We start from the raw sequence: 11205 nt of genomic DNA, 5'->3' as shown, positions 1-11205 counted from the left end.
CTAACTTCACGGTATAATAGTTGTTATAGCAACAAACCTATTCCGTTATGCTAGACAATGGCGGCTACGTCAGAAAGTTGTTAGACTAGGTTGTATGATTACATTACATGTTTTTCTTGATATTTTATTAATTAGACAGCTAAGTGAGACATAGACGTTATCAATTAGAAAAGTGAAAGATTACAATTAAAAAGCAAACATGAGAATCGCTGTAGAAGGTTGCGCCCACGGGGAACTAGATATTATTTATAATACTGTTCAAGAGATGGAGAAAGCTGATAAAAGAAAAATAGATTTGCTTATTTGCTGTGGAGACTTTCAGTCGACAAGAAATTTAAGCGATCTCAGTTGCATGGCTGTACCTGATAAGTATAAGAGTATGTGTACTTTTTATAAGTAAGTGGCTCATTTAAACTGTTTTATACCACAGAGTCTCTCGAACTATATTCTCGACAAGATTTTTATAAGCTGTGTATATATGTAATTAATTACAAAATACACTACAGATATTATTCCGGGGAGAAAGTTGCCCCTGTACTAACAATTTTTATTGGAGGTAACCATGAAGCATCAAACTATCTCCAAGAATTACCGTACGGTGGATGGGTAGCACCAAACATTTATTATTTAGGATACGCTGGTGTTGTATCGATAGGTGGTATTAGAATTGCTGGCATATCAGGCATTTATAAAGGCCAGCATTTAATGCAGGGGCATTATGAAAAACCACCGTACACTGAGAGTACAATCAGAAGCGTGTATCATATTAGAAACTTAGAAATTTTTCGACTGAAGCAGGTACTCCATACACTGAATTTTCGGTGCAAATGTTTTATATTGAATCAGATTAAAAACTTTGCTTATTCATACTGTTTTCTTTCATATAGCTTAGTGGCAATATTGATATTTTCTTATCCCATGATTGGCCAGCAGGAATAACCAAGTATGGGGATGAGAACAATTTGTTAAGAGGAAAACCGTACTTTAGGTAAACTAGTAAAAAAATTCTTTTAGCATATTATCACTTAAGTGGACATTTAATTGGTAAATCAATATTAATTTTGCTTTGAGCATTAGAAAGTTGCCTACTTAAGAGTTGAGTATTTACGAGAAGTACACAGGCTTTGCAATACTTTTATTACAGAAGTGATATCGAGAACAATATGCTTGGTAGTCCGCCAAGTATGGAACTCTTGGAATATCATTATCCAAGGTATTGGTTCTCTGCACATTTACACTGTAAATTCGCAGCTCTTGTCCCCGAAAAAGATGGACTAAGGGTGACTAAATTTCTAGCTTTAGACAAGTGTCTTCCAAAAAGAAAATTTCTTCAAATACTCGAATTAGAGCATGACCAAAATGTACCACTAAAACTGCATTATGATTTGGAATGGTTAACGATATTGTACTTAACCAATCACTTGTTGAGTGTGAAAAGTGGTATTCATTACATGCCTGGACAATATGGTGACACTAGATGGGTGTTTACACCATCTGCAGAGGAAAAAGAAACTGTTCTGAAGAAATTCAATCACAATTTAGAATTACCATTAAATTTCACGCAAACTACAAAACCATATGATCCTGACACTTCGGAGGTTTCAGTTGAACCACCGAAATTATTGATAAATAATCAGACCACACGGTTCTGTAATAATTTAGGTATCGACGATCCATTCGTTTTGCTGCAATTAATGAGCAATAAGGATTTTAAATCGAATGGATCGTCAATAGATACATGCCATGATCAAGTATCAGGCTCCATTGACCATTCTGTTTCACTGGAAGAAGAAAATATTTTAAACTCTACTTTCGATGGTAGTTTAACCGAGGATTCATTTAATCGGACATCACCATTAAATTTGTCCCCTAAGAGTAACAGTGAAGAACAGGATGTACAAGTAAATAACAGCAAAGAAGCTGTAGATGAAGATTTAGACAATTTACCATCGACAGTCAATTTAGACTATATAGACGACAGTGAGTGGCAAATTTGAAATCAGTAAAAATACTATTTCACTGATGTAATCAAATATTTTGTTCATATTTCAGGTCATAAACCTATTATACAGATCGAACCAAATTGTAAGAAATTCAAACGACGAAATTATGCTATATACTCAAATACCCTCTAAATGCAATTTAATCGAATTTAAACGTCCTGATTACAACATTGTTGTATGTAAGAAATTTTAATTAATTATGAGAGAAATGTATATAAAAATGAACAAATCCGTCTTTTAGAAAATGTTTTCGTATCAGAACAGGAAGATATTGATCATACAATTGTATATTTGTTTTTTTTTATGAAATAAAAAAGTCTTTATCGAATTGCTCTTTTTATTTCTACTTCCTTACCATATGCTACTGACATTTGCCGCCATTGTTGTTGACTATAGCGATGAAATTTCAAATTTTGAGGTTAGGAATCGTTTGTATTGCAGCTACATACATACAGTGACATGTTGATGGTTAAGTGGAGAAATAAAAGATTCACATTCTCTTTCACGGATGATTATTAAACAAAAGAACACAATGCCTTTACAACAATAACTATTGGCCTGAGTATACATATATAATTTATTACGTCCATATAAACTGAGCATTGTTAACGCAAAATGGATAAATTAACCCTTATTTCGGGGACGTTATTCCTTGCTGCAGATGTATTTGCAATAATCAGTCTCGCTATGCCTGACTGGATTATTACCGATGTTGGCGGTGAGTGCTTCGAAATGTATTATCTACATTAACGTTATGTTATATTACATTATTTTCATCTGTGTAATTATGTATTATCTTAATCGTTTTCATGTTGTAGTATTTATATAGTTCTACCATGCCATTCAGTAATAACCGTTAAGATAATAACGTGTATAAATAATTTGTTGTGTGTACTTTTTCATAGGAGATACAAGATTAGGGTTGATGTGGTCTTGTATCACATTGTACAATCGACCTCAAGTTTGTTACAGTCCAGATTTACAGCCGGAATGGTTCATGGCTCTCTCTTGCATTTTCATTGGTTGCATTTTGATAACGGCAACAATAATTCTATTAGCTAGTTCTCATTGGGATCGCAATGTTATTCCCTATGCAAGATGGGTTGGATTTACAGCTAGTAAGCTCATATAATAGTCTATAGACAATCATTTGAACCAAACTCAAGATACTTATCGATTACCAAATATGTAATTATCTTTCAGTGGTGTTGTTTTGTCTGGCGGCAGTTATATTTCCAATGGGCTTCCATATAGTTGAGATTGGTGGACAACCATATCAATTACCAAATTCTCATCAAGTTGGAAATTCTTACATACTCTTTGTTTTAGCTTTGTGGATCACAGTAATCTCAGAATTGTTTGCAGGCAAAGTTTGTCTACCACATTTCTAGCATTTGTTATTTAATACTTGTGTACGTTTTATATTACTATCACCTATACTTGGTTTAGTATATTATTTCTATATACAAGACTTTATGTTGCACGTCTTGCCAAGTTTTCAGCCAGACAACCAGGGTTCGAGTCCTGTCGACTAACGCATTTTTTAAAAATTTCATATTATTCCTATACAGATATTTAATACATTATACAACTAAGATTAATGAAAAATAAAATTAAGAATACTATGACTAATATTGTCGATATTAATTATAATATCTATTGGAAATGTATGATAGAGCAATTGTTAAATATACTGCATCTGAATAAATTGTACATAAATAGATGATAGAAACACCACAGATGTCGTTGTGTATTCTTTATTCATTGGAACATACTGTTTGGTATTAAAATTGAGTAATAATATATAATAAATTAAGTGTAAATGTTTTATATAACATTCTCAAATAAATGGTAAACAAGTTTCCGTAACATATATACATACTTTTATTAGTTTCTATAAACTGTAGATATATATATTTACAATTCCACAGGAAGTAAAAGAAAATTATTACTTTGTATTCTGTCGCATAAATTACAACTGTAAAATTTTACTTAAAACATATCTTATCTACATTATCTGGTGAATAACATGTAAATATTGTATATAAGATGTTTTGCAATGGAATTCTATAACTTTGCTGCTTTATTAAATTACTACATTTGCATATAAATATTACTTCATTTAAATTATAAGATTTTAAAAGTAATTCGTTAACGACGGAAAAGGAAACAGTAAAGTTACAAAACCATACTTACATTCAAGCAAAACCGAAAAAAAAACAATTAATATTTGTTTCACATAAAACCAAATTTCAATTAGATAAGTATTAATTTTCCTAAGTTTATAACACACATTTTAATAATAAGAAACTTGCAATAATTTAAGCCTGTTTATAATATAATGGGCATAATACCACCAATTATATGTTAATCGAGTATAAATTCTTTAAATTATTCCATTAAATTTGTTACAAAAATTAGAAAATATACTTTTACACGTGTTAAAATGTAAAAAAGAAAAAAGAACGTATGAATGAGTACATTTTTTTCTTTTGCTTTTCTTCTCTATTTTTCTCAAAAATTTAATAATTGAAGATGCAAATCTAACGTATACAATGTAGATTTGTACACGAATTCGGTATTGTTTATACAATCTCCCTTACTATCGGTGTTAGTATTCCATCTTACCAATTATTTCTTTTCTAAGCGTTTTCGAAAGCGTTTCCAACTATATAATTCTCAGTTATAAATACGTATAGAAACTAATATTAAAAACAAAACAATACTGGAAGCAAAAGAACACAACGTTTAAACGGAGTTCCAGCAAGCAAGGGATGATTAAATAGCATAGAATATAAAATAGAAGAAATTATTGGCAAGTTGGAATATATATTTATAAGAGCGCGGGAAGGTTATGTACAAAAATAACTTAAGGCATAAGATGTCCTTTCTTCAGATATATATAAAATTTGCATTTCATAGAAATTTTGTCATTAAAGTAGAAAAACTTTTATCTATATTTTTCGTCTTCTTTTCTACAAAGTTATGTATATATTTTGTTTCTCACGTATTGTATACTCACAATCAGATAAGAAAGATATGTACAAGAGATCTCGACATTTAATATTTTTATAAAATGTAATGTGTAAGCGCTTAATTATGTAACTTCAATAGAACTATGAGTGCCAAAATCAAAACTCTTATTCAACTTCAACTTTAACTGTCTTTTTATTTCGTGTACCAAGAAAACTATGCATAAACCTTGTAACAACAATTCTTAGTACAAATATTCGATGGAAGTACAGCATGTTAAAAGGAAATAGCTTTTTGTTTTCTCATGATATTGGATAATAAACACTCTCTGTATTTAGGTATAAATATCAACAAGAACCACAAAACTGTAAAAAGCCATTCTTTCAAGTTGCCTCTTTTTAGACTTAAAGTACAGTTTCACCTACACGTTTAAATCGTTTTTTTCTTTTTCTAACGCGCTTTACCGCTATTGGATTGATTATTCCCGATAGTGTCGCATCTTCGATAGTATAATAAATATGGAACTCTGGGAGGAATCGGCTTTAATACGTTACCTTCTGAAACACCTTTTAATGAACTATCATCGTATCTGACCCAACCACCGTATCCAACATGAAAGGCATCCGTGACGTAGTGACCCTTTGTCGCTTCTTTTCCATCGTGATAAGTAACAGCGAACAACTTATAATGCTTTTGTTTTGGATTTAATTTTTTCATAGCATTTGGCGATAGGAATTCTGTAACGAGACAGATTCGGTATTATATTCTGTATATAAAAAAACAACAATAAATTTACTTACTACTATCGAGCTTCAGGTCGACCGGAAACTCTACGCTTTTGAGAATTTTTGAGCAACCATCAAGTTTGTAGTCGAACCACTTTAAATGTAAAATAAGGATCACTGGTAATTCTTCCAGAGTAACTTGCTTCCAAGCTTCGATTTGCTGCTTTGTTTTACTACACGTCATTCCTTCTAATTGGTCTTTTCCAACGAGAATTTCGAGTGCGCTCTTCACGGATACAGCTTTCTAAAAATTAATCAGGTGGTTAGCATATTATTGTGTAACGATTAGAGGTGTGCGAGAAAAATGTTGGGTTTTCGAATATTTCAGGATTCTCGAATATATGGGGATTCCTGAGCACATTCGGGTTCTCGAAAATTTTCGGGATTATACGCAAGAATAATCTCGGGAATTCCGATATATTAGATAATCTGTCGAAAGAATTCATTCGAGAATAAATAAAGCGGATATTTCGTTTTCTAATAGAACAAATACCTCGATATCAAGTTGCAACGTGAAAAAAGGTTGGACGTTATCTGTTGGTTGTTCTCCTGCTCGTGACACTCTTGATCTCAATTGTCCGCGGAATATATCAGACAATGGTGTCCTACCGAATTCAGTACATCGTGTGATAGATCCCTTATTTTTTGGGCCCATAACCTACGGCATCGATAAGATCAATATTTTTCTTTCGCAGTCTGATATTAATTTACTTGTGAAACAAAAAGCGTACCTTCCATTCTTCTTCTCCATTGTTATAGTTTATATTAGTCTCAACACTAGTCGTTACGTTTTGGTCGTTATTTACTAATTTAATAAGCTGAAAGAAAGAAATTATTATTATTTCTTGTTGTAGACATAGAACGTAAAAGTAAATGAGTGATGTGTGCATACTTCAAGCATTTCATCATTGATACCATTCAGAAGGCACGAAAGGAACTCTTCTGCATCTTCTTGGCGCCCTTCCACGGAAAATACGCCCGCAGCTGATGTATTTTTTAACATTGTATATACATAAGAAGGTTCAAAGGCCACTCCACTTTGTATATCTACTACCGTGTCTTCCCCTCGCTTGCTTGCTCGGTCTTTTCTGGCCAGTCGTGCACCGTCCGACAAAGGTGTAAACTCGTGTACAAATTTGATCCTGTATAGAAAACGAAAAATGTGCAAAATCTATCGACACCATAATACAACTCGAAAGATCTGATACGCATTTGAACACTTACATATTATCAACAAGTGGAGTGGAAGACATCTTACTGGGATTTTTAGAATGTGGTAAAGCCATTAAAAGATTATAAAAAGGTGGACAAGCTAGCAAAGCTTGCAATATACTATTAATGTAACAATAATTGCTACGATTCGTTAATCCTCGAGGTAACAAACTTACAGTTTGTTTATCCATTTGATAATTTAGTAAAAATTCTAGAACAAAGCATTTCAATAGATAAGCCATATTTAATAGAATATACACGGTGGAGAATTTAAGAAAAGGTCACCGACTATTTCATCAACCGATTAACACTTTGACTGCCACAGTCGTCACCAGTGACTGGCGTCATTGATTTGCTTAAAAACGATTGTCATAAATATGCTATGGATTTTATGCATTTGTGACGAAAACAAGCAGGCGAATCATAAAACATTGAAACGATCAGAAGAATTTAAAAATATCGATAGATTATTTGCAATTTATTACTAGAGCGCGGATCTTTATGCAAAATAAAGTTTGTCCGCATCAATTGCTAGAAACATTTCAATGACCGATGACCGAATACTTATTTATTCGTTCTGAAATGAACGAAACCATAGTGTAGCGTGCAAACTTCATTATCAAGTAATTGATAATAATTACTCATGACTCCGATCGTTCATACGAGTGAAATAGTACTTGTGCGAAACACACAAAATCCATGCGGCAATCAACGTGCTAAATGCCTCATCCTGTGCTTGTATTAATTTCGTTTAACACGAAACTTACCACCCATTCTATAGGCAATAGGATCATTATACCGATTCTGCAACGATTCCGCTTGTACGTTTTTGTTCTCGTTCACTATGTTTTGCGGATTGGACGCTGTGTTATCATTCGCAAAACTCGGTGTGCCCGTACGTTGAATTTTTTCCGATTGTGCTTGTACTTTTGTAATTACATTACTTTCTGTGATCGGACTAGCGGGTAGAGGATTAATGCGTGCCATAGGCTTGTAATTGGATAGAGTAGATTGTGCATCTGTGTTTCCTTTTTTCAAAACACTCGCCCAAGATATACTAGATACACTCGGAGGTGGTGTAGCAGGAACTGGAGCTACTGGAGTACTACTGGTGGCAACAGAAGAAGAGTTGTTTGGTGTTTTACTAACAGTTTCGTCCAGCACACTCTTCACAGGAGTATCCTCCTTTTGTGCTTCGCTCTCGCCTTTGGATATAGGTTTGGACAGTGTTTTAACAACAGTGGTTTTAATACTAGAAACAGTTTCGTTTTTATACTCCTTGTCAGTTTCTCCGTTCTGCTTCACCTCGATACTGCTATTGATATTCACGCATGGCACATCGTTCTTTTCAGCTCCGTTGCAATTCTCATTTACAGTCGACACGATATTGTGCTCTATTTTTACGTTCACCGGAGGTACTTTCCCGTTTGCATTGGCATTCTTCCGGATGGCAGTATTGTCGTCCATGCTATCATTGCACTGTTCAACATTACTGTTATTTACAGTAATCACTGTAGTGACTATATTGGTCTGAGAAGAGTTGTCTTCTTCATTTATTTGGTGAAAGGGCTGCTTCACTGGTGCATAAACGTTCTGCACTTGCTTCTCGTGCAATTTCGTAGTCTGTATCTTTGCACAGTCTTGCGCAGGTTGAGAAAGCACGGGTGCCGCTTGCCGGATACACCTCATGTTATTCGAAGGATGATGGTATGGAGGATATCCATACGTGGGCTGAGCATGCGGGTGTGTACTTGTGTGCGTATGAAGATTCGGCTGATATATTGCTAATGGATAATGCACATGACCAGAGAATTGCTGTTGCTGAGCTTGATCAGGGTACATGACTACAAAGGACAGCTGTGGATGAAATTGTCCTTGTTCTCCCATGTATCCCGGTTGCATTTCATTCGCAGGATTCATTCCACGATTGAAGTTGTCTCTCCTTATACCTCTTCCCCTGCTATTTCTTCTATTATTTTCTCTATTACAATTGACATCGTGAATTTCACCGCCGAGGTTGTAGCCAGGATGAGAGTATGTCATTGCAGGCATAAAGGGTTGTATGTGGGCGTCTGTTGGAATAGGGTATATAGGTGGTCCCTGCCACTCATTACACATTATTTGTTGCGTATATGAAGGAGGTGGTGGTATTGCTACATCAAAGAAATCATTGATACATTAATCATAGGAATTATATTGCATTAATAGACTGCAGATATTTATGCAAAGTAATGATTTTAATAAATCAAAAATATTGTAAGAATATTCGTAAATTACATTTTAGATTTCACTACTTTATATTCTGTTTACCCTCTTTCGTTATAAATACATAATATCCACAGTCTCTTAATAGAATTATTTACAACAGGCTGACGCAATTACCATTGTGATACCACTGATTTTGTAACTGTGGAATTTCTGTGATAGAAGCATTGATATCATTACTAGTTTCGACCGTGTCCCATGGTAATTTTAAGGTATCAGTAATGACAGGAGACTTTAGAATACCAATTAAATGATTCTTATCATTCTCGTTTAAATCATGTAAATCCAAAAATTGAAAATCAAGCTGAAACACATAATTAGATGTAGTAATATAAAAAAATGTACTATAAAAAGAAATACTTTGTAATGAAAGAAACACACTTGTAAGATTATTATTGTACAATTCATTTCAATCACAGGAACGAAATATATAGAATGAATACATAGAATTCATTAATAATTTTAGGTCAATCAATAAATACTCAGCAGTGTTACCTCATGACTATTTTGTTTTTTCTTTGAAAGTAAACATGCACTATTATTCTCTAATTCTTCCGTAGAAAGTTCTAGCATGCAAAATCTGGACGAAAATCGATATTAATAGGAATTAATAGAAACTGGCAACAGTCTATGCGATAGCTTACAGCATTGTTTAAAAACAAATGTCTTTTATCGATTTTTATGTAACGTGTTATATTGTTCGCACTTAAACAAGATATCCCATTGGCTGCACTTTGTTCTATAATCAACGATACTTTCAATTTTAATATGTAACCATGAGCCTAACCTCAAATCCTATGGCGCACAGTACGACCGTCGAGAATAATTAAGAGATCGTTCTAGCACAGTGGTTCATTAATTACAAGAGAATAACGTACCTCATTTCGAACATCCATGGTTAAATCCAGGCGCGGTATAAAACATTAGAAACAATACCAACAGAGAGACATGAGGCTCCGGTGATTTGTGTCGGCGATAAAAAGGGGTAGACGGTGGGTTAACGAAAATATTGCTTTTCGTTCTCGTGGAGATACCGCAGAAAAAGTATCCGATAAAGAAATTAGAATATCCGTATTGTCTCTGCGCAACGATAAAATGGAAGAAGGGATCGCGAACTATTAACAAATTACACAATATGAACCATCATATTTCGGCAGTTGCGTGTAGTTAAAATGGGCCAAGCACGTTGCTCCACTGCTGGTTTCTTCTCTTCCCGAGATTGGCGTCGCCACTGTCATTGCTGCCGCTTCGCAGGGATAGTTATTGAAACTGACTTCCCGCTCCCCTGTCTGTTCCGCCTCCTTACCAGCTCTTTGCTACAATATACAATTTAGTTTTCTGTGAATCTTTTTTCTGAATTCAGTAAATAGTTAACACAGAAGACGAGTTAATTCACCGTTCGATTTCACCTTTCAGTAAGTTTCTACTGCGTTTTCGTTTCTTCACATGTTTATTTGATAATTCTTGTACTCGATCATATCGCGACTATTATCTTATAGGGGTTCTTATACCAGTTTTTGAATTTAATGATTTAGGTGAGTTAATTCATCGTTGAGTTTGATTTAATTTTTCAGAAAGTTTCTAATCCTATAATTATTTTTATTGAATACTCAATTTAAGTAGATTGCGATTAAGGGAGGATTAAACGGAATAATGGATTCCATTTTTGTATAGTACATGATGCATCTTTTATAGGGATCGAACTTTTATATGAACTTTTTGATCGTGTTCGCCAAAAGTTCTGTTCCCATTCCGTTATAATGGATTATTTATTTGGCTGCGAATTGAACGAGTGTGTTAGCAGACATGGTATAGGTCGAGGAAATTTATCGATGTGTTGATTTCTTCTTTTATGGTAAGTTTTCACTTTCTAAGAAGATAGCAGTGCAGAAATGGCTTTACATTACATTAGGTTTTACATACTTTAGTAGGCCGGCCTGTAACCGGCATGAGGCATTTATAGTATT

At 33.9% G+C, this 11205-nt stretch overlaps 2 protein-coding genes across 2 annotated transcripts; one reads left to right on the top strand and one right to left on the bottom strand.

Moving 5' to 3' along the window:
• Positions 1-51: 51 nt before the first annotated feature.
• Positions 52-3742, top strand: LOC143363019 (lariat debranching enzyme). Its single transcript, XM_076803598.1, has 9 exons — positions 52-396; positions 507-798; positions 888-988; positions 1145-1980; positions 2053-2085; positions 2321-2431; positions 2611-2721; positions 2909-3121; positions 3207-3742. The coding sequence occupies exons 1-9, from the start codon at positions 200-202 to the stop codon at positions 3392-3394; spliced, it is 2082 nt and encodes a 693-aa protein (XP_076659713.1). The 5' UTR covers positions 52-199; the 3' UTR covers positions 3395-3742.
• A 128-nt stretch (positions 3743-3870) lies between these two features.
• Positions 3871-10486, bottom strand: Usp10 (ubiquitin specific protease 10). The gene is made up of 9 exons (XM_076805856.1): positions 10117-10486; positions 9356-9542; positions 7741-9126; positions 6986-7184; positions 6654-6903; positions 6493-6579; positions 6255-6419; positions 5777-6005; positions 3871-5713 (listed from the first exon to the last, which is right to left on the bottom strand). The coding sequence occupies exons 1-9, from the start codon at positions 10132-10134 to the stop codon at positions 5427-5429; spliced, it is 2808 nt and encodes a 935-aa protein (XP_076661971.1). The 5' UTR covers positions 10135-10486; the 3' UTR covers positions 3871-5426.
• Between the last annotated feature and the right edge of the window lie 719 nt (positions 10487-11205).

The sequence above is a fragment of the Halictus rubicundus genome, chromosome 2 (genome assembly GCF_050948215.1).
Source record: "Halictus rubicundus isolate RS-2024b chromosome 2, iyHalRubi1_principal, whole genome shotgun sequence".
NCBI lineage: Eukaryota > Metazoa > Arthropoda > Insecta > Hymenoptera > Halictidae > Halictus > Halictus rubicundus.
Note: the sequence above shows the minus strand (reverse complement) of the source record. Positions and strands in the feature narration are given on the sequence as shown.